The following is a 27,238-nucleotide window of genomic DNA, read 5'->3' on the forward strand; positions in this document are numbered from 1 at the left end:
ACCAAGCCCAGTTCCACTGGGTCCAGCTCAGGGAAAAGGAACCAAGGTTCACCCACTTAGATTCTTGCTTTCAGTTAACATTCTGTTCTGAACATTCCTTACTTTCTACCAGCTCATCAGTACATTGAACTCAAGCTTTTTTTGGGGGAGGGGGGCGCACCATGTGGCATGTAAGATCTTAGTTCCCCAACCAGGGATCGAACCCATGCGCCCTGCATTGAAAGCATGGAATCTTAACCACTGGACCGTCAGGGAAGTCCCGAACTCATGCTTTTTTTAAAAAATATTTATTTATTTATTTATTTATGGCTGTGTTGGGTCTTCGTTTCTGTGCGAGGGCTTTCTCTAGTTGCGGCAAGTGGGGGCCACTCTTCATCGCGGTGCGCGGGCTTCTCATTATCGCGGCCTCTCTTGTTGCGGAGCACAGGCTCCAGACGCGCAGGCTCAGTAGTTGTGGCTCACGGGCCTAGTTGCTCCATAGCATGTGGGATCTTCCCAGACCAGGGCGTGAACCTGTGTCTCCTGCATTGGCAGGCAGATTCTCAACCACTGCGCCACCAGGGAAGCCCCATGCTTTTTTAAAAAAGCATTTTTAGTTGTTTTCAGCACGAATCAGACTACTTTCTCCAAACTGTTGTAAATAGACGCTTGTACCTATTTTTTTGAGCGTGTACATCAGTCTTTAAATGAGAGCTGCCAGCTCTTAACGCTGCTGAATTTCTCCAGCTGGAGAAATTTGGGTGACAGCTGTGCTCAGAGCTATAATACAGACGTTGCACATCTTCCTGGAACCTCAGCTTTGAAGGAGAATACATAATTTAAAATATTATTTTTATATTATATTTGGTTGGCCGAAAAGGTCATTCGAGTTTTTCTGTAAAATGGTACGAAAACCCCGAATGAACTTTTTGGCCAACCCAATATTAAACCAGATACAAATCTGTGATGAAGTAGAAAGCAAGGTTTTCATGAATAATTTTAATATGAACTGTGAGACTTCAAGGAAGTTTTGCCCTAGGGCGTATTATATTCACTCATTATTATTGGGAACACTTACTTCCGCATGAGGAGGGAGGGCTGGTAATTTTAGTTGTTTTCCCATCCACCCCCATACTGGATAAAAATGACATGCACTTACCACTTTAACCAGTGTAATCAACACTCTTCATGATAATCTAGCAGCTGAGGGTGTTCTGCAAAATGTCCTGAAGCTGTCCTCTTGTTTTCTCTTCTCCTGCTTTGTTATTTGTTACTATTTTTTTTCTCTCTCTCTGTGTCACTTTTTTCTGCTTCATTCTCTGGATCTTTCTTTCTTTTTTTGTTTGTCACTATGATTGGCATGTGTTAGTAGAGGGTTATTATTCATTGTAATGATACTGATTTGAAAGCATTTCTTCACGTAACGAATCGTAAGCTTTTTCTGACCTTCCCTTTCTCATCTCTCTAACACCTGCTGCTTCTGGGGGCTCTACAGCAGGGGTCAGCAGGCATATTTTGGTAAACGATCAGAGAGTCAGTGGTTTGGTCTGGTCTCTGCCCATCTGGTCTTCGTTGCAGCTACGAGGTTCACTGTCGGATCTCAAGAGCAACCACAGGTGATCCCTAAATGAAGGAGATTGCTGTGTCCAATAAAGCTTATTGATGGGCACCAAAGTTCAAGTTCCATATAATTTTCTTACATCATGAACTGGTGATTCTTCCAACCATTTAAAGGTGTAAAACTCATTCTTGGCTGTGGGCAGTGGAAACCCAGGCAGCGGGAAGGATTTAGCCTCTGAGCCCTGTTTTGCCAGTCCTGCCCCATAGATGCTGCATTTGCCTCTAGCCTTATACTTACTCCACCAAATTGTCATCGACACATGTATTTTTAGCAGCCTTTTGTTGACCCCCATTGATGATAATTTGCATCTTTGTAACATTAGTATGTAGGTATGTTTTAATAAAAGTTTCTGTGACCTTCCTGAAAATATCAATTTTGAATCAACTTACATAGGTTTTTCTAAGTCTCCTGGGAAATGAATCAATATTAAGTTGATCTGCAATACTTACAGTTTAGTAAACAAATGAAATATATCAAATATATTTAATACTGAAGGTCGATTACTTTCAAACTCTGCTTGCAACCTTGTATTTTAGTAATTGGGCAACTCTTAGCGATTGTTCCCTTGAGAGTCTCCATACCTTCTTTTTTCCTGAATTTATTTGTGATACAAATGTATGGAAATAAAATGTTGTTAATGATGGATGGCACGTACGTGGGATTTAGTCATCATTCAAACTCCATTCCATATATTTTGTATATGTAGACTCCTCTGGGTTGGCCTGGCAGACCATTCTTCCTAGTAACTTTTTAATTGCTCAAAATGTCTTAGGGAGTTCTGAAACGGGTTTATTAATGGACCCTTGAAGCAAAACCAGTTTGTAGGCTGGGCACTCCCTGTAACGGTCATAAGAAAACCAAGTCTTTAAATGAGTGACTTGTTTGGGCACTCTCTGCCCTTGGACCCCTTACAGTGGAAGAAGCGTTTCTGTGGTCCCCACTCAGCCATGGAAAGAAGGTATCAGTAATGATGGTCTATCCTCAGTTCTACCAGCACTTCCTGTTGGGCCAGCCAGGATCCTCACTAACACACAGAAAAGAGGACTGAGATGAGAGAGCAATGTAATAATTGTGGTTTTCTGTATCCCGTGTAATCTTACGCCTTTTCGTGGTCAGCCAAGATAGGTTCCCGTCCAGCTCCTCTCTGGGGCCGTGTTTATGTAACCGCTTATGCAGTCTCCCTAAGATGATGGCATTACAAATATTTCTTTTCCCTTTTATCCCTGCAGAAATAGTCTAAAAAAATAAGAATTGTAACCGGGAATGGTTACTAAAAGAGGCTTGTTTCCAGATTAATGCCATTTGGGGCTGGGTTTTTTGTTTTTTTGTTTTTTTTTAAATTTATTTATTTATTTTTATTTTTGGCTGTGTTGGGTCTTCATTTCTGTGCGAGGGCTTTCTCTAGTTGCGGCGAGCGGGGGCCACTCTTCATTGCAGTGCGCAGGCCTCTCACTGTCGTGGCCTCTCTCGTTGCGGAGCACAGGCTCCAGATGCGCAGGCTCAGTAGTTGTGGTGCACGGGCCCAGTTGCTCCGCGGCATGTGGGATCTTCCCAGACCAGGGCTCGAACCCATGTCCCTTGCATTGGCAGGCAGATTCTCAACCACTGCACCACCAGGGAAGCCCTGGGGCTGGTTTTAAATCTCAGCAGTTTATTGTGTTGGGGGGGGGTTATCGAAATACTGGATAAAATGACAGAAATCACCAAGAGCTTGTGATTTAAAAAAAATTTTTTTTATTTAAAAAATTTTTTTATTGGAGTATAGTTGATTTACAATGTTGTGTTAGTTTCAGGTGTACAGCTAAGTGAATCAGTTATATATACACATATATCCACTTTTTTGTTTTTAGATTCTTTGAGCTTGTGATTTTTTGACAAGTCAATTCCAGGTTGTGGTGAGAATCAGTGTCTATACAGAAGGCCCCGTTTCATTGTACACGCCCTTCTTTTAATATCTCAAATTGCCCTCTCTTTCTTCTGTGGAAGGAGTCATGGTTGCAAAATGAGCAGGAAATTTATTCCTCTCCACTCATCTGGCATGGATCGTCTGCCCCACAGAAGTTGATGAATTGCTGCTTCCAAGGCTGACCTAAAAGTTTTTGTTTTGTTAAACAGCTATAAATCTGGTTTCAGTGATAACAGGAAGAAAACCATAAGTTAGTATCTGTTATATTTCATTGCCTAAAAATAATTGTTACTTAGTAAAACTTCATTTCTACAAACATAATTTGATCTCACATAACTTGATAGAAGAAAAATCCAGGGAATTTGTCCAGGCTGTGTTTACAGCTGCCTTTTTCAAGAACTGCCACATGCAGTAATCCAAATGAATTCTGTTTATGTAATAGAGCAGGCCGGATTTACAGCGAGCACTCAAAGTGAATTACTGACAGCTGCTGGGACAGCCTATTCCTTTATTATTGTGACCCTTTTGCAAAATTTTTATTGAAATATTTTATGATATACTGTCATAGTATTTTGGGGTGGTTGGTTGGTTTTAAGAATCACAGAGTACAAAATCTTAGGCACTTTGCTTTTTTGAAATTTCCTGTTCAGTTTCTGAGGCTCGTGAGAGAGAGAGAGAGAGAGAGAGAGAGAGAGAGAGAGAGAGAGAGAGACACTAAAATACACCTCCTTCTGTACTGCTGGTGCCTGCACATCAAATACAGCTCTTGTTTTAGGCACCGTGACTGCCCCAGTTTTCCTTCACTGGGGAGGGAACAGCATACCATAATTTGGATTCTTTCTGAACAGTCCATCTTTAATAACAAACTGGTTTATGGTTTTAAATCATGATTCCCACACTTTGGAATGTTCCTTATAGTCAATCACTCTTATTCTCCTTTCTTTCTTATAACAACAAGAATCTGGCCAGCTAATTGCCAAGGTATCTCTGTTTTTGGAATAGGCATAGGAACTTCTGTTTATCCTGTTCAGAAACTTTTCCTGGGAAACACCCAGGGTCAAGGTTCAATGTCATGGCCAACTTAGGAGCTGTGAACTTCTACTCGGCTGCTTTGCCTGGGGAGTAACATCCCTTCTGTCTGTGGTTAACTAATGAATGGTAATTAGTTCCCACACTTTTCCTACTGAAAGAAATACTACGACTGGGGTCATAGTAAATGCTGAAGATGAACTCAAACTGAAAGAACTGGTTGATTTGTGAAATATTTTAAATGTATGAGTAGAAGAGAGAGGATGCCCAGAGTCTTATTACCAGACAAGCAACTATCTGGATGAAGGTTGCATGGGGACTTTGGAAAAGAAGGCGGTAGAAGGGGGTTGGCTGAAGCTGCAGTCAAGAAGATTGAGGTCAGAATTAAGAAGGTCCAAGTATTTTCTCCCATTCTGAGGGTTGTCTTTTTGTCTTGTTTATGGTTTCCTTTGCTGTGCAAAAGCTTTTAAGTTTAATTAGGTCCCATTTGTTTATTTTTGTTTTTATTTTCATTACTCTAGGAGGTGGGTCAAAAAAAAAAAGAACTTGCTGCGATTTATGTCAAAGAGCATTCTACCTGTGTTTTCCTCTTAAGAGTTTTATAGTGTGTGGCCTTACGTTCAGATCTTTAATTCATTTTGAGTTTATTTTTTTGCGTGTGGTGTTTAAGGAGTGTTCTAATTTCATTCTTTTACATGTAGCTGTCCAGTTTTCCCAGCACCACTTAAAGAGACGGTCTTTTCTCCATTGTATATTCTTGCCTCCTTTGTCATAGATTAGGTGACCATAGCTGCATGGAAAAGATGCTCAACATCACTAATTATTAGAGAAATGTAAATCAAAACTACAGTGAGGTATCACCTCATACTGGTAAGAATGGCCATCATCAAAAAATCTACAAACAATAAATGCTGGAGAGGGCGTGGAGAAAAGGGAACCCTCATGCCCTGTTGGTGGGAGTATAAATTGATACAGCCACTATGGAAAACAGTATGGAGGTTCCTTAAAAGACTAAAAATAGAACTACCATATGACCCAGCAATCCCGCTACTGGGCATATACCCAGAGAAAACCATCATTCAAAAAGAGTCATGCACCCCAGTGTTCATAGCAGCACTATTTTACAATAGGCAGGACATGAAAGCAACCTAAATGTCCATCAACAGAGGAATTGATAAAGAAGATGTGGTACATATATACAATGGAATATTACTCAGTCATAAAAAGGAAATAGAGACACAGATGTAGAGACACAAATGTATGGATACCAAACGGAAAAGTGGGGGTGGGTGGGAGGAATTAGGAGATTGGGATTGAGACATTTACACTATTGATACTATGTATAAAATAGACAACTAATGGGAACATACTGTATAGCACAGGGAACTCTATTTAATGCACTGCGGTGACCTGAATGGGAAGGAAGTCCAAAAGGGAGGGGCTATATGTATACATATAGCGGATTCATTTTTGCTGTACAGTAGAAACTAACACAACATTGTAAAGCAACTGTACTCCAATAAAAATAAATTAAAAAAGAAGAATTAAGAAGGTCCAGCGACAGGGGAGAAATGCAAGCATGTTACAAAGGCAAGTTGTGCAGTTGCCTCACCAGGAGTTTTGTTTTGTTTTGAGTGGATGGTGTGTTCTCTGACTTGCGGTTGCCTCTCTGGGACCATGCTGAGGTCCTTGAAAATCTCTCATGCTCCCCCCATCCCTTGTCACCTCTGTTCCTTATGGTCAGTAGGTTCTGGTCCACATACCCACGCTAGGTTGACTCTTGGAATCCCCCATGCTTGGCCTGAGTTTTAAAAAATATTCTAACCTGAATTCAATGTATTGTTTTTATATTTTAACCAAAATATAATGAATCTATACAGTATATGCTTATTAAGAAAACTGAAAAAATAAAATAAAACCATGTCATTTTTATACTGTGAATTGTGGCACTGCAGTTAATGTAGATGTTTTCATTTGCAAAAAATCATCTGCTCTAGTATTTAAGTGATGGAAATAAAATATTTTAAAGATATAAACCAAAAGAGAATATGTAGAACATTTTTTCCCTTTGGTGATGTTGAGCTGTGTAGGTGTGTCCCTGTCTCCTTGGGCAACCTCGAGAGGAAGACTCTTATGGGAGATGCCAGTTAACTTTGGGGGTGGCTATTTCAAGAAATACCATGTAGCAGTACTGCTAGGTGCTAGGTTGTCTACAGCTGTGAAGGAAACAAAATACTCTGGCGGACCTTAAGTTCTGGAGAAGGAAGGGGAGGCAGACAGTAAACATACCAGTGTTTAGTCTGTCAGCTGGAAATAAGTGCTCTGGATAGAACGTTAGTGAGGTTAGTAGGAAGGAAAATGACATCGGCTGGTGGGACAAGAAGAGATGTTTTATGTGGTGGGGGTAGGATGTCCTCCGGAATAAAGTGCCATCTGAGCAGAGGCCTGAAGGAAGTAAAGGGTAAACCCATGCCTTGGGTATAACTGGGGGAAGAGCGTTCTGAGCAGAGGAAACAGCCCGTGCAAATGTCCTGGGGCAGGAATATGCTTGCTGTGTTACAGGGCAGCATGGAGGCCAGCACAGTGGAACAGGGAGGAACATCAGAGCTGTGGCCCATGGGGCCATGTAGACCGGGGTGAAGACTTTGGCTTTTCCTCCTCAGAGGGTTTTGAGCTGCAGAGTCACTCAGTCATGACCTGTGCTCTGAAGGCATCATTCTGGCTGCTCTGTGGGGAGGCCACATCCACGAGAAGATTGTAGCAATAATCCAGGTGGCGTGGATCAGGGTAGTGGTTGTAGATTTGGCAAAAAAGTGATTGGATTCTGGATTTTGAAGGTGGGTCAACAGGGTTTGCTGGTGGATCTGACGTGTGTTTGTGTGTGTCTTTTGGGGGGTGTTGCTGGGGGAGTTTGAGGGTCGGGGAGAGAGTGTCAGAGCCAGGGGTGACTGCGCAGGTTTTGGCCCGAGCAGCAGGAGAAGCACAGTTATTACAGAGCTGGGAGAGCCTGTGGGCAGAGCACGTGGTGGTGGTGGGGGACCAATAGGCTGTGTTTGATGTGTTAAGTTGGGGTGTTGGTGGAGCCGTCGAGGTGGGCGTTGTGTGTATGAGTCTCGAGTTCAGAGAGGCGACCCGGATAGAGGTATAAGTGGATGTTGCCGGCATACAGCTGGTGTTTGAAGCCGTGAGACTGGATGAGGTCAGTTAGGGGATGCATGTAGGTGGAGAGGATGTCCCAGGACTGTGTGCTGGGATGCTCCAGGGTTTAGGGGGTGAAAAGATGAGGAGGAACAGCAGAGGACACTGAGACATGATGCCCAGTGAGGTAAGATGAGCAAGAGAGCTTGATGGCTCAGAAGCAGGGTGTCTTGGTCAGTTGGGGCTGATTTAACAAAGTGCCATAAACTGGGTGGCTTATAAGCAACAGATATTTATTTCTCACTGTTCTGGAGGCTGGAAGTCTGAGATCAGGGGGCCAGCATGGTTGGGTTCTGGGTTGCAGACAGCCCACTTCTCTCTGTGTCCTGTCTTGGTGGAAAGGACACCAAGAGAGGTGTCCTCACCTCTCAGTGGGGGAGCTCTCTGGTGTCCCTTTTCTAAGGGCACTAATCTCATTCATGGGGGCTCCACCATTATGACCTAATCACCTCCCAAGACCCCACCTCCAAATACCATCACACTGGGGGTTAGAATTTCAACATATGTATTTTTTGGGGGAGGGCGGGGCACAAGCATTCAAAACATAACACTAAGTGAAGAATGTTTCAAGAAGGAGAGAGTGATCTTATCCAGTGCTCTTAATTACATCAAATACATAAATGATTGGGAATTGACCATTGGGTTTGGCAGTATGGAAGACATTGGTGATCTTAAACTACTACCTACTTAATCTTTTACACTCTGTTTTGTACTCTGCAAGTCTCGCCCCACTTGCTTCATGGTACTTGCTTAACCTGCTTCCAAATAGTTGTGCCCTGGCATCAGGCAATTCTGTTCTTTTACATCCTTTGCCCTTGGATTTGACAGATGAGAAATTGATCTCTGAATCATGCCATATAGAGTTCTCAGAGCAGAAAGATCTTAAGGGAAGAAATGTGTGAAGGAGTGAGGTTATATGTTGGGATTATTCTCCAGTTGGCAGACCTGTAGTTTAGATGTCATTCCACCTCTGTGATTTTGAGTTGTCAGTGACTGTTGTCATTTAGACACACAAAATGTGTTTTAAAAAAAACCCTTAAAATTCAATAATAGTTTTTTGCTAACAGGTTAAGAAAATTTACAGGTCAATAATAATGTCCTCATAGAATGTAGGGATGGAAAGGACTTAAAACTACAATAGCTAGATACGAAATCTATATTCAAGAACATATTTTCCAGGGGCTCCATTTTGCCAAGAAGCTCTGTTTTCTAGTACTTCAGAGACACAATCTCAGTGTTTTTATAGGACTCACTGGTAGAAGAGAGTTTATGTTTTATTAGTCTTCACACACATGGCAGGTTTAGAGAATTTAACCAGCTCTGGGGCTGTGTTTTATATTCAGGCATGACTCTTAGGTCACTGAGTTTGTCCATTACTTGTAGAATGCCTGCAAGCTATTGGCACTCACAGTTGGACCTGACTCATTATGTATGAATCATGCCTCTTCTCTTGAAGAACATGTTCTGAATCTTCTTGAACTTGACTTTAATAAGGGGAATTTCATTGCATGTCATAAATATGTCAGATCTCAATGTTGAATGCTTACAGAATTATTTCATTTCTTTTCTCGTGTTATTGTTCATATTAGGCACGCACACACTTTCAGTGAGATGTATTTAAAGATGATACCTTTTTAATGATTATAATTAGCATGCTTATCAGATTTGAATCTCTTAAGAAAGTAATACTCAGTTACGTATTTTCACAGAGTATTACTCTTTAAAAAATTTCATTCTAAGGGAAATAACATTTAATGAGGTGTAGTTGTTGGCAAACAGGAGTTTTATATTTTCATTTGTTTAAAATTTGCTTACCTAGTAATATAAATCTTTTAAAGTATACGAGAAGTAGTTTTGAGAAATCTGATCCAGAATCTAAGGGTTTTTTTGAGTAATTGTGTTTTACGTCCTTGATTTCTGAAATAATTGGTGTTTTGCATCTGTTTTATTCTCTTAATTATATAATACATGTGTTTGGAGGAGTTATTGTTCTAAAATGGAACTTTTATGCATAAGATGTGAGTTAACGGAAATCTGCCTGTTACAAATGTACTCTTTAATATATTTGCCACCAACTGTGATAGGTCTGCTTACTCTGTTTGAGTCTTTTCTTGTTGAATGGGGATGAGAATAACTAGTTCATTGGATTTCTGGAAGCACTAACTGAGATGCTGTGTGTGAAAGAGTGCTTGGTACGTAATGAACACTTAGTAGGTGTCTTTGTAATCAGAACTGTAGTGTCTCATACCCGTTGGGTTGGAGAAAGGTGAGAAGTTGTTTCACTGTGGAAAGCTGTGTGGGGAGCATTTATTGGGGCCTCTGTGCTGGGTGCTGGGATCAACAGTGATGATAAGAAAGAGTATGTCGTCCTCAGGGAACTCAGTCTGCTGACTTATATCATAGCCGTGTTTTAATATGGTATCGTCTCTGTAATCGTTCTTTTTAAATTTAATTTTTATTTTATAGTGGAATATAGTGGATTTACAATGTTGTGTTAGTTTCAGTTGTACAGCGAAGTGAATCAGTTATACATATACATATATCCACTCTTTTTAGATTCTTTTCCCATATAGGTCATTACAGAGTATTGAGTAGAGTTCCCTGTGCTATACAGTAGGCCCTTGTTGTTTATCTGTTTTATATGTAGTAGTGTGTATATGTTAATCCCAAACTCCTAATATATCCTTCCCCCCCACCTTTCCCCTTTGGTAACCATCAGTTTGTTTTCTAAGTCTGTAATCATTCTCAATCTTTCTGGGGTCATAAACTACTTTGAGAATCTGATGAACTCAATGACACTTCTTAGAAGAGGCCTTCAACACGCACCTGCGCACGCACACACAAACACACAATTTTGTATTCAATTTTATGAGCTCATTTATTCACTGTACTCAATTTCATGAACTCCATGAAGGCAGTCACGCACCATAAGTTAAGAATCTTTGCTTTGGGGATATAATAACTGGTCAATCTGAGACTTTAGTAATGAGCTTGTCTAAGATGAGGGGATTGACCTGGCTTCCAGGCTTTTGGTTAAGTGACGTTGCCAGCAGTCCAAATATGGCGGCCCAAGAGATGGAAAAGCCAAGCATGAGCTGGACCAGAGTCATATGTGAAGAAGGATGGGTCTCAGTCTCCAACATCTCTTTTGGGGCTGCTCCAGAAAGGTGAGTGGAGGCATAGTGGTCTGGCTTTGGAGCAAGGCTCTGAGTAGAAGCTCAGAGTAGTAATTTACATTTTCTTGATGATGTATGATGTGAGCATTTTTTCATAAGCTACTTACCACATGTATTCCTTTTTGGTGTGGTATCTGTTAAATCATTAAAAATTTTTTTAAACCATTTTTAAATCAGGTTGTTTAAGAGCTCTTTGTATATTTTGGATAACTGTCCTTTATCAGATGTGTCCTTTGCAAATATTTTCTCCCAGTCTGTGGCTTGTTTTCTTATTCTATTGATAATGTGTTTTGGGGAACAGAAGTTTTAAATTTTAATGAAGTCCAATTTATCAGTTATTTTTTTTTAATGGATAATATCTTTGGTGTTTTATCTAAAAAGTCATCACCATACACAAGATCATCTAGGTTTTCTCCTATGTTATCTGCTAGGAGTTTTATAGTTTTGCATTTTATATTTAGGTCCATTTTGAGTTAATTTTTTGTTGTTGCTGTCTGTGTTGGGTCTTCGTTGCTGTGTGCGACTTTCTCTAGTTGTAGCGAGCGGGGGCTACTCTTTGTTGTGGTGCATGGGCTTCTCATTGTGGTGGCTTCTCTTGTTGCAGAGCATGGGCTCTAGGCACGTGGGCTTCAGTAGTTGTGGCGCACGGGCTCAGTAGTTGTGGCTTGCAGGCTGTGGCACAAGGGCTCAGTAGTTGTGGTGCACAGGCTTAGCTGCTCCATGGCATGTGGGATCTTCCCAGACCAGGGATTGAACCCATGTCCCCTTCATTGGCAGGCAGATTCTTAACCACTGTGCCACCAGGGAAGTCCTGAGTTAATTTTTGTGAAGGGTAATTTTTTGTGTGAGGTCTGTGTATAGGTTCGTTTTTTGCATGTAGATGTCCAGTTGTTTCAGCATCATTTGCTGAAAAGATATTTTTGCTCCATTGTATTGTCTTTTCTCCTTTGTCAAAGATCAGCTGACTGTGTATATGTATGTCTATTTCTGGGCTGTCTGTTCTGTTCCATTGATATATTTTTCTGTTCTTTTGACAGTACCGCACTGTCTTGATTACAGTAGCTTCATAGTAAGTCTTGAAGTCAGGTAGTCTCAGACCTCCCACTTTGTTCTCCTTCAGTATTGTATTATTGTATTGGCTATTCTGGGTTTTTTGCCTCTCTGCATAAACTTTAGAGTCAGTTTTTCAATATCCACAAAATAACTTGCTGGGGTTTTGATTTGCATTGCATTGATCCGTAGAGCAAGATTTCAAGAACTGACATCTTGGTAAAATTGAGTCTTCCTATCCATGAACAAGAATATCTGTTCATTTATTTAGTTCTCCCCTGATTTCATCATAATTCCCTCTTGCTCAGGGGAGGTCAGTCTTTTGTTCTATTTGAGCCTTCAACTGATTGGACGAGGCCCACCACATTTAAGGAGGGCAATCTGCTTTACTCAAAAGTCCACCAGTTTAAATGTAACTCTCATCCCAAAACATCCTCTTGTTAACAGGATAATGTTGGACCAAATATCTGGGCACTGTGGTCCAGCCAAGTCAACACATAAAATTAACCATCACGGACAGTAATGTGAAAGCTGTTGAAAAATAGACTGACTCATGTAATTAGATATATACAAAGGGCATGTGAATTTCAACTTTTTTGCAAGCTGCTTTCTTTTTAAAACATTCCCCTAAGGGGATCATTGGGAAAAATTTGAATGGAAACTATTTAGCTGCAGCAAAGAAGGTAACTTTACAGAAAGAAATACCTCATGTATGAGGGAGAGAGAGATACCTATGAAAATAAAATCTTTAACAAGCAACTGTCTTATTCCATTGAATTCAGAGCCCTGGACCTTTGTGCTATGTCAGTTCAGTCTTGACTGTTTCTCTGCAGTGATAGCCAATAAAAGACCTGTAGGAAATTTTTCCTAGTAGAGAGAAAAAATAGTTGCTGACTCTTTGGAAGGGTATTCTTTAAAAGCAGGAAAATGTTTAAAGCAATAGCAGAAATGTCTACAAAGTGAGATATTGACAGCTAGAGAAGAATTGAAGGGAAATGTGCAAGAATGAGAGAAATTCCATATTTTATTGGATAAAAGTCTTTAACCAGCAAACAGTGATAAGGTTTTAAATTTCTTCTAATAGTTTTAGAGGCTATTTATCTTCTAGGCTCCTAAAGATATGATGCAGAGTAATATGAGTTATACCTTGAGAATGTCATGAATAGTTCTTATCTTTATGGCTTTTGTTTTGTAAATTATGGCTGTTTATAGGGCTCAGAGGTCCTGGGGAACTTCAGAGAAAGCAGTTGGTCCCTTGGGGATTAAGCTATGGATATATAGTACCTTGTGTTTCTTTAATCTCTGGGTGATGCCCTTGTCTGAAATGAACAGTATCAGTGTTGCCTAATGCAGTAATACCATGTACTCACCCAGAAGGAGAACTCAAGAGAAATACTAAATTTCTGTCCTATCTCATAAGGTGTTTAATGCTGACTCAATTAAATGAATGATCTCTCGCTTTCTGGGTTATGTGTGCCAAAACTAAAATCTTAAACAGTAACTTAAATCATATGTAAGCAGTTACGAGCCAGGCAAATATTGGGTTGGCCAAAATTTTCTTTCGGGTTTTCCATAAGATGTTGCAAAAACCCGCACGAACTTTTTGGCCAACCCAATAAAAGAAGAAACAAAAAACAATGGAAGTTCCTTTATGAATGCTTGTGGTGTTCTATGGTGCTAAATCATATTTTATCGAAAGGTCTGTGTAATATCCATGGTAACGGTAGTTCCTAATCTGAATTCAACAAGTTCTTTTTCATCCAAAGATTAGTTAAAAAACAGACACAATTTATAAAACCATCTAACCTGTCAGTCCTTCCCTCCTGTGATAAAATTTTATTAAACACCTACTATGTGCAGTTGTTATAGTTATAGGTATATAGTAGTAAGGCAGTGATATCATGATTCCTAGGCTCATGGAGTCGTCAGGTGGGGACTCATTACACAAATGAGTATGAACATGTCATTATAAATTGTACTAAGTCTAGGAAGGGAGAGAATGTGGGATTCCAGAAGAGAACACAGTTTATCATGGAAATTAGGGAAGATCAGGGAGGACGTGAGATGAGGAGGGGTTGGTTGGGGTGAGATGGGGGAAAGTGTTTCTATGCAGAAGGAAGAGGATGTGCAGAGCCCTAATGCAGCCCTTTGGAAGAGATGGGTTTAGAGAAAACCAGCATAGAGAGCAAAGGGAAGAAGAGTGGAGTGGCCCCAGTGATGCGGGATGTTGAGCCTGGCTTAGGAGTTAGAAATTTATTCCCAGATTCAGTGTCTGGGCAACATGATCTCATGCCTTGTTTTAAAAGGCTCATGCTGAATATCATATACAAAGTTAAGACCTCTGCTATATCTAATGAAGAATTAATATCTACCATAAATAAAGAGCTCCTACAAATCGGCATTTAAAAAAGAAAAAGGTATCTCTATAGAAAAATACATGAAGAGTAAGTTCCCAGAAAAGAAATCTGAATTGTCATCATGTTTTGATACCAAGCCTCCCTGATATCAATAAAGTAAAAACTAAAAAATCAGTTTCATATGCTTGAGATTGGTAACAAAATTAGAGAAGTCTGAGAATATAAAATACTGGCAAGGACTTCCCTGGTGGCACAGTGGTTAAGAATCCGCCTGCCAATGCAGGGTACACGGGTTCGAGCCCTGGTCTGGGAAGATTCCACATGCCGCGGAGCAACTAAGCCCGTGTGCCACAGCTACTGAGCCCACGTGCCACAACTACTGAAGCCCGTGCGCCTAGAGCCTGTGCTCTGCAACAAAAAGAAGCCACCACAATGAGAAGCCTGCGCACCGCAATGAAGAGTAGCCCCCGCTCACTGCAACTAGAGGAAGCCTGCGCGCAGCAACGAACACCCAACGCAGCCAAAAATAAATAAGTAAATAAATAAATTAATTAAAAAAAAAATACTGGCAAGAATGGGGGGAAATGGGAACTTTTATATACTGATGGTCATTGTTCAAATTGCAAGCATAATTTTGGAGGGCAGTTTGCTGATATCTAGTAAATCCTTTGCTATTCTACTCCCAGGAATTGATCCTGTGGAATGTCTCCTGTAAAATTTAATGGCCTAGTCTCAGCCTTACTCTTCCTTGTCCTATCAGCAGCGTTTGACACGGTTGATCATTCTCTTCTTGGTGGTAGTTCTGGGGGGTAAAGTTGAAGGGGCTGAACAGTGAGTGAAGAGTTAAGTCTTCTTTGCTAAGTTTGGTTTTGGAGGGGAGCAGGGAGGTAGGGGATTGTCAGACAAGTGAGTTCGAGGGCTTTTTTTAAAAAAAAAAAAAAAAAAAAAGGATGAGTGATTCCAGAGCTTGTGGATGATGGGTTAGCCCAGTGTTTTTCTTTCCCCAGCAGTTATAAGTCTAGTCGCTGTAGTTTTAGAGGGGCCCAGGTGGTGAGGCTGAGTGAGGCTGAGTGAGGACAGAGGATGGGAGGGTTGAAAGACTCAGAGTGTGTGGACCTGGGCTGGGCAAGACTGGGAGTGGGTGGATTTTTAAAAATTTTATTGGAGTATAGTTGATTTACAATGTTTAGTTTCAAGTGTACAGCAAAGCGATTCAGTTATACCTACATATATATCTATTCTTTCTCATTTTCTTTTCCCATATAGGTTATTCCTATATTACATATAGGAATAAAGAGTAGAGTTCCTTGTGCTAGACAGTAGGTCCTTGTTGGTTTGGAAGTGGGTGGTTTTAAAGGAAGCAGAACAGGCATGGCAGTGGGTCCCTTAAGGCAAGTGCCACCTCACCTCTTGTGTGTCCCTGACAGGGACATTCTGTGCTGCTCCTCCCAATATTACGTAATCCCCCCAAATCCCCTCAACAATCCATTCCTGCAAATAGATATGTAGGGAGGTACTTGCCTTACTTAAACAGGCAAAATAAAATACAAGAAGAGCTTATTAGAATCAATTCATTCTTCAGTAAGTTGCAACTTGCATAAATTGTAGGAATAATTTAACTGAGAAGTGAAGTTGCAGAGCGACTGCTTAAGCCAGATTTGGAGTATAGGGGTAATGACATCTGGTTTGAATGAATGCTGAGTTCTGTGATTATCTCAAGTGGGCTGTTTTACTTGTTTATATGTGCTTTTGTGCATAACATAAAGAACAAGTTTGATTTGGATGTGGAGAAAATGTACAGTAGACTTTGGGAACTATAGTGTGCTCTGTAGTGTCAGTTTAAAATTATGTATAAATAGCTGTGTGTGTAAAACATTCATATTGATGTAAGCACTGTGTCATCTATTCACAGCTGATCTCGTTCTCCTAAAAAATATCAGCAAGTTACTGTCTCCAATAATGATCTTTGTGCATGGGGTAGCCTGTATATTGTGTTAAGACTATTATTTCTAAGTTTAACCAGAGAGATTGCATTTCACTACCATATAGCAGGTGATCAATTGTATAATAATGTGAAGAAGCAGGAATAGAAGATAAAAGTGAATTGGATTCCCATCATGGTTTATACTAGGAATTATTTTCCATGAGGTAGATTATAATTTAAAAAAATTTTTGGGCTTCCCTGGTGGCGCAGTGGTTGGGAATCTGCCTGCTAATGCAGGGGACACGGGTTCGAGCCCTGGTCTGGGAAGATCCCACATGCCGCGGAGCAGCTGGGCCCGTGAGCCACAATTGCTGAGCCTGCGCGTCTGGAGCCTGTGCCCCGTGACGGGAGGGGCCGCGATGGAGAGGGGCCCGCGCACCGCGATGAAGAGCGGTCCCCGCACCGCGATGAAGAGTGGCCCCCGCTTGCCGCAGCTGGAGAAAGCCCTCGCACGAACCGAAGACCCAACACAGCCAAAAATAAAAAAATAAATAAATAAATAAATAAATAAGAAAATCCTTTAAAAAAAAAAAATTTTTTATTGAAGTATAGTTGATTTACAGTGTTGTATTGGTTTCAGATGTACAGCACAGTGATTCAGTTACACCTATATATATATCTGTTCTTTTTCAGATTCTTTTCCCTTGTAGGTTATTAGAAAATATTGAGTAGAGTTCCCTGTGCTATACAGTAGGTCCTTGTTGATTATTTTATATATAGTAGTGTGTATATGTTAATACATTTTTCGTAGATTCCACATATAAGTGGTATCATATGATATTTGTCTTTCTCTTACTTGCTTCACTTAGTATGATCATCTCTAGGTTCATCCGAGATTATTATTATTTTTTGTGCCAGTTTGTCAGTGTTTCATGATGTGATCATGATGGCAAAATTAACATTAACATCCAAGTTAGGGAGGGGCGGGTAAGAGATTAGAAGGCAAAAAAGTCACCCTTTTTTGAAAATTCTGGAAGGAATTTTTATTCTAATTATAATTTTTCAAATTAATAAAATATTAATATGTGATTTTATACTCACGGCCATCATTTTGTATCCATTGATTTGGTGTACAGGTTTATTCAAAGTTAAATTTGGATTGCAAGAAATTGTTAGCCTGTAGTTAAAACATCACTTGGAGACATTTCATATATGTTCTTCTGAAAGAAAACTTAGTATGTTATACAAACATTGGAATGCATTAAAGAAGGAATGATTGGCTACATTATCAAAGAATACTTCACTTTTTACGAGGGTTGATACTTTACCACTTGAGTAATAACTGCTAGGAAGCTTATATTTATTTTCTCATTTAATCCATAAAACCATCCAATGAAGTAGCTGCCATTAAAAGTCACATCTGACCCCATGATAAGCTAGTTTCAACAAAAGATAACTTCTTATCTATTCCCAGTATTGAGGAAATCTCTAAGCAATGTGTAGAATATTAAGTAGCAAAGGCCTTTCTTTTTAAGGGATAAATTAAATCATTTATGCAGAAATACTGACCAAGGTTTTAATGAGTATGGCATGAATGTTAAACGTTCTAATTATGTAGAATATTCTGAGGTCAACTTATTTTTTCTGTTTCAACCTAAGGTTTTCATTGTCTCCATCATTTGCTTCCAACAATTCTTAGATAATTTCTTTGTTGAATTCTGTTTTTCGGAGCGAAATGATAATAATATTTCTTTTTGCAATTATACAAGTATATTTATATAATGGAAAGAGGTCTGAAGCTTTGAATTGAAACTTTTCCTCCATTCTGTATAAGTTCTAAGGAATGTGTGTGTATGTGTATTTTTGTGCGTGTATATATGATTTTTATGACATTCTTCACACGTTATATCTTGATTGAGGCTGTATTTATTATTAAAGACAGAAATACTTCTGTCTACATGTTTGAACCCCAGTAGTATGTAATGTGGTCCATTGCACTTAGTAGGAGCTTATCAGTCCTGTCCAATAATTTTATGATCTATTCTTTTGTTTGTAGGAACAATTTAATTTGAACCCTATGTGAAATATTAGCACAGATTCTTTCCTTTAAAAATCTCCAAGGGAGAGAACTCTACAGTCTTTTATTCTTAATAGTATGTGCGAGTGCTTCCATTTATAATTCAAGATTCTCTGTTGCCTCATTCTTTAGCAAACTCTGTGTTAAAGAATCTTTTCCCGATAAGTCCAAGGCTGCTGCCTCACATTTTGTGACGGCCCAGTTCTCTGGTGAGCTGGGAGTAGCTGTGGATTGAACAGTCTTATTTATCTCTCTTTCCTCCAGAGACCCCATTAAAGTGATAGTAAAGGAATAACAAATACATAAACCAATAACAGAAAGAACTGAAGAGGCACCAGCGCAGAAAGGAAATTTCACGTTTCTGGTGGCCTGAAAACTGATGAAGGCTTGGTGACCGCTGATGCTTGGTAGGGGCTGCCGCAGCCCTGGACACACGTGGAGGCTGCAGCTGAGGGGGCCCTGGGATCCCCCGCAGGCACCGGACTTTGGATTGAATGCCGGCTGGGTGGGAGTCCCGCGTGGGGCTGAGAAGCGCAGGGTTGAACGGGATGCTTGTAATTGGAGCACCTCCCAGGCGCTGTCTCTCCTACCCCTGGGCACAACCAAGGACCAGAACCCACAGGCTCCTCCCTCAAGCTCATCTCTGAAGAAATGGGCAGAACTGACCGGGGAGAAGCAGGGAATCTAGTTTGGGAGTTTGCTTCACAGAGGGGAGTTGCTTAGTGCCCACTCTGAGTCAAAAACCTCTGTTCCAGGACACGAATCTCACTTTCAGGCTTCCTCTAGTGTCCAATTTAAGTATGATGCATGACTAAAGGTCACCAGTCACCCCAGGACAGCCTCTGATACAGGAGAGAAAGAGGCAGATAAAAAAACAAAAAACCCATAGGAATCAGAGGATCCAGGGCACAGAAGAGGAGAACATCCTCTAATTACTATAATGAGGGGTTTTGAAAAATGGCATCTGGTAAGAAAAATGTTTAGAAGAAAGGAACAACCAAAGAGCAAGAAAGAACCATTACAAATTAAGAACATGACTCATACAATGGATTCAAAGAAGGGTTGGTAGAAAGTGAGTTGAGGAAATGGCCAGAAAGAAGAACAAAATATCCTCTGTTCAAACTCTAGGATTATAAGGAATGTGACTTTCCTTTTACCCAGAGGGTGTTTGAGTGAAAGTGGCCTCACTGTTCATGGTAATTGTTCTCCCCATCTTTCAAATGAGCAGAAAGGCATGATACCCGACTTCTCCATGGACCTGTCTTTTCTGTGCGGTGACAGGGAAGGAGAGATAAGTGTGTCCATCTGACCCCAGCCCAGGTCTCAGTGTTCAGGATCTGCCTGAATGGGCAGCTCTGATGGGTGACTTTGTGTTCCCCGAGACCAATGTCCATAGGAAGCAGCATCCTTGAGAAATGGTGAATTACTTTATGTTTACGTGTGCTCAGTGGGGCTGGAAATCCACCAAGAGTGGTGGTTTCCCAAATTCTGAAAAAATGTTGGTAATCTTCTGCCTTTCATTTGGAACTCCTGTTATAAACAGCCGTCTAATAAAGCAGTTGTAGGATTTTGGGGTCATCTAAAATGTCTTCATAAAAAGAGTGTGTGTATGGCAGGGGTGTTTCCTTTTTCTGAAACTCAAGTTCACGATGGCTTCCTTAGGTGAGATGTGGGTACCTCTCCAAAATGAGGTATAAAAATGAAAAATGTAACTGGGACTTTTAAAAAAGTGAAGTTGAATGTTTATATAATGTTATAACTGAGTAGAACCTTGAAAACATGTTCATGAGAACATTGTAGAAAGATCCTGATTTTATTCTTCTTACGGACTTCCAGGAGATTCTCTCTATAAATTAAAGAAATGGGAAAATGATTACCAAGTTGTGGATACACTTTTATCCACCTAAAGTTGCAGATTTTTTCCAGTTTAATCATTTCTTTCTTGCTGTAAAGTTCACATTTACTGTAGTTAGGTTGCATGTTAAGTTTTCTGAGATTTAATGTGTGGATCATTTGAAGAAAAAGATAAGGACCATAGGGCAAGCAATTGGTTTACATTTGAGAGAGATTTTTCTTACATTCATACGCCTTGATTTTGAGTCTTTGAAAGAGAGATGTTCTGTAGTAAATTAAAATTCATAGTTTAAAATTTTTTAGTTAGAAATTTGTATGTGGAAAATTACAGATCAGCTTGTATTGCAGTGAATTCTCAGGACTTTCTGGGCAGTTTTTATTGTACTAGAATTTAACTGAATTGAATATTGTCTAGAACAAACCCATTGCCTGGGAATTGTAAATTCATCATGCATAGTTTTATACATATGGCAGTACTTCTTGTCATAGATTTTTACATTTGAAAATTTAGAGCTTTGAGAACTAAATGTCCACTGAAATAGTTGTTCTAAAATTAACAAAATTCCTGAGAACTCTTTTCTTTCTACTTTCTAACCTAAAATGATTGGTGTACCTTTGTAGCTAAGATATATTTTTCCACGGAGAGCCATTTGTCTAGATATTCTGTGGCAGATAAAAGCTTGCTTCAGAGCCTCATGCAAAAGCATATTAATGGACAGTTACAGGACCTCTGGAGTGCAGGGCCCCGAATATGTAAATTTCACAGCCATCTCCAGCGTTCTCTTGCTGTGACTCAGACTGTTTAAATTTCAACACTGCACAGGGTGCATACATATTTCAGAAATTCTAATTTAACTTTGATTACATGGATGTTAGAAACAACCCTTAAATGAAAAATTGAGCTTTCTTCTCATAGGGGATGTAGCCATAAATTCTGTCAATCACAGGACCATGTTTCCCTCGACTGTGCTAATTGTCATCCTTTTGGAATAAAAAATGAAATGCATATTTATTGGGTGCTGATGTATATTTTGTCCTAATCTTGAAACTTTTTTTAAGCAGTCATTTTCATATTATCTCTGTCATGCCTACAATTTAAATGGTTGATTTCTCTGTATGCAAAAGCTTTGAGAATCATAGATGCTAGTGGAAAGACTCCTTATAAGTTTGGCATCTGCAAACTCGAGTTTGAGGCTGGCTCTGCCCTTGGTTTTCCAATGAACTTGGGCGAAAGTTAGTTAAGAACAGCCACCTCATAGCATTATTAGGGTGATCCAAAGATACAAAGTAAATTAAAAGGCTTTGTAAAGTGAAAGATAAATACAAATTTTAATTAATTTATCTAGTATTCCATTGCTTTGGTCTTCTCAGTCACCTTAGGCAAGCAGGAGAGCTGCCTTAGTCCATTCGGGCTGCTGTAACAAAAATACTGGGTGGCTTGTAAACAGTGGAAATTTATTTCCCACAGTTCTGGAGGCTGGATCCAAGTCCAAGATTGAGATACAGGCAGACCCCATGTCTGGTGAGGACCAGCCTCCTGGTTCATAGACAGACATCTCGCTGTGTCCTCACATGGAAGAAGGGGTGAAGAGTGTCTCTTTTATGAGGTTACCAATCCCACTTATAAGGGCTTCAGTCTCATGAACTTATTTAATTCTAATCACGTCCCCAAGGTCCCACCTTCCTAACGCTGTTACATTGGGCATTAGGATTCCACAAATGAATTTTGGAGGTGACACAAACATTCAGTCCATAGAAGTGGGTGTAGCGTTGAAAAATGTTTGCTACACTTGCTAATGATGGAAAAGGACCCAATAACACAGTTTTTGCCCCAAATATATGCATTTCTTTATAAGTATGTATGTAGAAGATGGTATTTTATTTGTGGAAAAAAATCACGAGTAGTAAGAGATGTTGAAGAGGTGGGTTGCTCTTTGCTAAGTGGGTCCAGGTCTAGGACACTGTTGTCCCACCCAAAGCTGGGCTTTCCACCTTTGCCCGAATCCCTTTCGTCTTGCTTGAGTCCCTTCCATTTTGATTTTTCTCTTGGTCTTATGATCATTAATGGGTGATGGTGGGAGATATTGACTGAGCTGCAGGTTAGTGATGGAAATAGCAGGTTGCCGCCATATTGACTGAGCTGCAGGTTAGTGATGGCAATAGCAGGTTGCCGCCATATTGACTGAGCTGCAGGTTAGTGATGGCAATAGCAGGTTGCTGCCACTGGTCCCTAATCTGTTGGCAGTTCTGCCAAAACATGTTGAAAGTTTCCATCTGTAGTTTGTGGGAATCAATAAAAAATATCTGGTGAGAATGTGTAATAACTCAATATATATTTATAACAAAACTAGAGTTGTTATTTATTAATTGCATAGATGTACCAGGCATGGTTATATTTTTCTGACAGGTGTATCTTCTTTCATTCTTATAGCATCCCACAAGCAAAATGTTGTAGCACTAGAGGAAAGAGTCCAAGAGAAATTGGGTGAATTACTCAAAGTCATGTAGCCAGTGATGGCAGAGCCCAGCTCAGAGGCCAGATCTTCCCCACACCATGAGCTTGCTTTTCCCACCACCAGTGTGGCCTATTTCCCTTTGGTAATAACTCTGTTCCTTTAGGTTTGAGCTAGAAATGGTTGCATCTTGCTTTGAAAGAACCTAAGCAATCTATGAACTGCTTGAGTCTCGAACCTTTCACAGAGGCTATGTATTGAATGTGGTACCCTGGGCAGTGCTCCTGGGTCCTCTGGTCTTCATGGGATGTGAAGGTCGGAATCACAGTGGGTGGATGGGAGTCTGGGCCAGTGTGCTGTTCTCATGTGGCCAAGGTTGTGAATCCTGTGATGCCCTGAGAAGGCTTGGGGCCTCTCCCAGGGGTGGATGTAACCTTAGCTTTGGGACATCTGTAGCCTGGGAGCTATGCCAAGAAGTTACATTTTTCTCAAGTCTTGGGTTTGAAGCACTTGTAGAATGCTGGCTTCCAAAGGCCGATATTTCTTTTGCGAAAGATGTCTCAAGTGCAGTGCTCTCCCCGCTGTTTGGGGCCCCAGACAGCAGCCTCTACCTTGGCTTCTCTGCCATTAGCTTCCTTTGTTTCCCTTCAAGCCTTTATGCTATTTTCAGATTCATCTTTTGCAGAGATTTCCTGTTTATTAAACGTGTGTGCTGGCTTTCTGGGCTGTCCACCATTTTATTCCATTATTTCCCAATGCTCTGTGCTCAGGCTGGGCCGTGTGTCCGAGGGCTGCACTTTCTCCATCTCCTCCCTCCATCACTCTCATTAGCATATGCTGTTCTTCTCAGCCTGCAAATCCCGTCTTCCTCTTCTCTGCCTGTGTAATAAATCTTTATATAATTCAGAGCCTGGCTTTATTTTCCCACCTGGAAATAAATAAAGCACCCTTATGGAGCTCTTTCTTCTTGGAACCTCCTAAATTCTGTGCTTTGGAATATTTTCTAGGTTTTTTTAAAATAATTTTTTTCTTAATGGTTAATTAATTAATTTTCTTTTTTTGGGCTGCGCTGCGCGGCATGCAGGATCTTAGTTCCCCGACCAGGGCTTGAACCCGCCCCCGCTGCATTGGAAGCGCGGAGTCCTAACCACTGGACTGTCAGGGAAGTCCCTCTTCTTTGTTGTTTACAGAAGTTTCTGAACAGATGATAAGACTTAAGGGCTTCACATTCTTTCATCTCCTTGGTGCCCAGCAAAATCTAGGCACGTGGTAGGTGTGAAGTCACCCATCGCTGACAGATTTGTTGTTGCCATTTTAGTACTTCATTTAAGCACAGCATTTAAAGCGAAGAAAAGTCATGAAAGAACACATATGTACAGAAAAGTGCTGGGATTTTAACATGTTGGAAGCTCCACTGCTTTGTTGAAGTGTGTGGTTTTTTTTTTCTCTCCTTTGTCTCACCAGCAATCAAAGAGAAGTACACGGACTGGACGGAATTTCTCATCCGTGATTTGACTGGTTCCCGGACGGCCCCAGCCAGCCTCCTGGAAGGTGTATGTATTGTTGTCCAGCTATTCTCTGTCTGAAGCAGCACAGTTACATGAGCTCACACCCAACAGCACCTTTGCATATATCCTTCTGCGGGTACATGCGTCCACACGGATATCGGTGTCCAAATAGCGTAACTTCCTGTCTTTTCCCAAATTACTTAGGTTACTGATTCTAATGGCACTGAAGAATCTTCATCTTTGGTCCAATCAATAAGTGGAAAATTTGCTTTTATATGAACACGTTTTAAAATAATAACATGTTAGGATAGGTATCCACTATCCTATACGTTTAAGACTCTGTCTTATGTTAGTGAATGTATATAAAATCCTGTAGAATAACTGTTTTGTAGAGGTGATGACTAAGCGTATATGTGCTGGGGTGTAGTCTCAAAGTGTATTGATAAATGGTTCCATTAACCGTTGTATTCAGGATGCATTATGCCGAAATTTAAACACATACATGTTAAGTAATAGAAATGGCTAACCGTATTTAAATGTGATTAAGGTCATTTTAAGGTACTGAAGTAAAAACAGTTTACTCTGCAATCTTGATGGTGATATGAAAATAATTTTATCCTAAAACATTTTAATATTTACATTCTAGAACAGGAAGAGAAATGTACTGTTATAAATAATTATTGAGTCACCAAATCTGTTTGAAGAATGCCCCTGAAAAAGGGGAGAACACAATGAATGACCAAGAATACAGTGTGGATTTTGACAATCTCATTATTCTCTTAACATTAACCATAAATTTCTCACCTGTCATAAATGATATTGATATTTTGGAACACCATGGTCTAATATACAGTCATCTGGTTTTGTTTTGTGATGATTTTTGCCTAATGTAGTTTTGTATCTCAATGGCTACTAATTTAATTGTTTGGTTGACAAATCAAAATGATGATTGTTCACCCTTTCAAAAGGACAAATTGTTTTACTCTGTTAAATTTTTTAAACATATTTGCCTACAAGGCTGGCTGAACAAACACCCTTTTCCTTATGCGAACATGTGCTAAGAAGGTTGCTTAGATGGGGCAACCTTCTAACATCTTATTTACATCTTATTTTGTAAACCAACTATGGGGTTACGTGTACAAATTACACAATAGTCTAATTTAGCTGATTATTAATGTGTATTAGGCATTCATCAAAAATGTCCTCTACACATATTCATGCATTACTCACGTAATCAAAGTACGAGAGTGTCCTGATTATGAGAGCGGGGCCATCGTAAGATAAACGTCTGCTGAGTCAAGGTATAAATTGATCGCCCCATATCAGATGTGTCCGTCTATGGGAAGAGCAGACATTTCGCTACCGTGTGTTTTCTAGCTCGAGGCAAATTTGGTGTAACGCTTCTTAAAAGCACCCTTGTTCCTCACAAATGCAGTTTTATCTGGGAAGGGTGATTTGTTTGGTGAGAACTTAGCACAAACTGTCCTTTTCTATTTACTTGTGGTTTTGTTGTTGGATACAGAGTCGGGTATAATGGATGTGTGCGCGGGAGGGGAGGGGAGGGCGGGGGCAGTGGGGTGGAGGGAAACACCAGACTGTTTGCCAGTAGCTTGGATGATGGTGTGAAAAAATATTATCTTCTGCTGTCATCTGTTTCCATGAGAACCTTAAAATAAAGTTTAAAATAAGGAGTTTTGCTTCTGTTTAAACAGCCTCTGCGAGGGAAAGGCCCTATAGACCTCATTACAGTTGATTCCTTAATAGAGCTCCAGGATTCTCAGAGCCCTTTTCAGTACTGGATAGTTAGTGTGATTGAGAATGTTGGAGGAAGATTACGCCTTCGCTATGTGGGATTGGAGGACACTGAATCCTATGACCAGTGGTTGTTTTACTTGGATTACAGACTTCGACCAGTTGGTTGGTGTCAAGAGAATAAATACAGAATGGACCCACCTTCAGGTAAGGGCCAGAGCTTTGGCTGCTCTCAAGCGTTTTAGAAAGAGATGTGATTATTTTCCTGGATGTCTCTCTGGAAAATGTATTAGCTCTGTGGTGTCTTTTACATCTGTGCTTGTGAATATGAAGCATTTTAACTTCAAATACTTTCTGTAGCAAATAGAACCCAAGACTTCTATGAATAGCGTTCAAAAATGAGAAAGAAGAGCTGGAGGCTGTGGAGAAGTTGATCTGGTTCCTTTGGAATCAATGGTTTGGAAATGAAACACACACTATAGTGGGACTTGGTGATATTCTCTGTTTTTCTTTAGGAATTTGATAGTCTTGCAAGTAGGTTCTAAAGTCTTTGTCCTTCTGTCCGTCCACCCATCCACCCGTCCATCCATCCATCCACCCACCCATCCATCCATCCATCTGAATATCAAAACCAAATGCTTATCATTATGTTATCTGTCCTGACCTGGAAATAACAAAGGGAAAATCATCATGCTTTTTTTCCTGGTACATCATAGATTTTTAAGTAGCTTCAAATACCTTGTCAAATGACTTTCCAGAGACTTAATTGGGTAGAAGAGTGCATTATTCTTCCTGACATACCTAACTGGGCAAAACTCTCAGCGTTTATGAAATAACCATTCTTGAATGTTTACTACATGCCAGGTGATTTTACATCTGCTCTGATGTTTATTTTGATTCCAAAAAACTATTTCATGTGACTGTTTCCTTTTACAGCAGAGAAAATTTGAGACTGAGTTTAAGCTACTTGTCCAAGATCACCCAGTTTGTAGGAGGAACGTGCTGTAATTCCAATTCCCAGGTCCCCTCCCTCTTCTATCCAGTTCCCCCTGCTGCCTCTGACTGGCCTTACCAACCTTTCGATATGTAGCTTCAGAACAAAAATGTTGGATTCTTATGGAATTAAAGATGCCAAGGAAGGAATACTCCTTTCTTCCCAAATTTGCTCATTTTCATTCTGGTCAATTTCACAGGTTTATTGGAAGCAAAGAGTTGGCTCTTTCCTTCATTAAAATTGCCAGAGATTTTTTTCCCTCCCATCTTAGTTGCCAGTGTTAGTCTTGAGGACATGTAGCTAAGGCGTTGTATTTCCCTTTTCCGTCAGTCAAGGGCTTTAATTGAAAAAAACGTCTTG

The 27,238-nt window shown here is 40.2% G+C and overlaps 1 protein-coding gene across 6 annotated transcripts in view; it reads left to right on the forward strand.

The window, feature by feature from the left end:
- The window catches only part of SFMBT2 (Scm like with four mbt domains 2), a 224,681-nt gene that overhangs the window by 86,622 nt on the left and 110,821 nt on the right, over positions 1-27,238 (forward strand). For 5 of the 6 annotated variants that reach the window (XM_057544328.1, XM_007167433.2, XM_057544331.1 and 2 more), the window contains exons 5-6: positions 24,089-24,177; positions 25,845-26,091. In XM_057544328.1, coding sequence (XP_057400311.1) covers positions 24,089-24,177; positions 25,845-26,091 — 336 coding nt within the window. The remainder of the gene's footprint in view (positions 1-24,088; positions 24,178-25,844; positions 26,092-27,238) is intronic. The other variant, XM_057544332.1, reaches the window with a different exon arrangement.

This window comes from Balaenoptera acutorostrata, chromosome 3 (assembly GCF_949987535.1).
Source record: "Balaenoptera acutorostrata chromosome 3, mBalAcu1.1, whole genome shotgun sequence".
In the NCBI taxonomy this organism is placed as follows: domain Eukaryota; kingdom Metazoa; phylum Chordata; class Mammalia; order Artiodactyla; family Balaenopteridae; genus Balaenoptera; species Balaenoptera acutorostrata.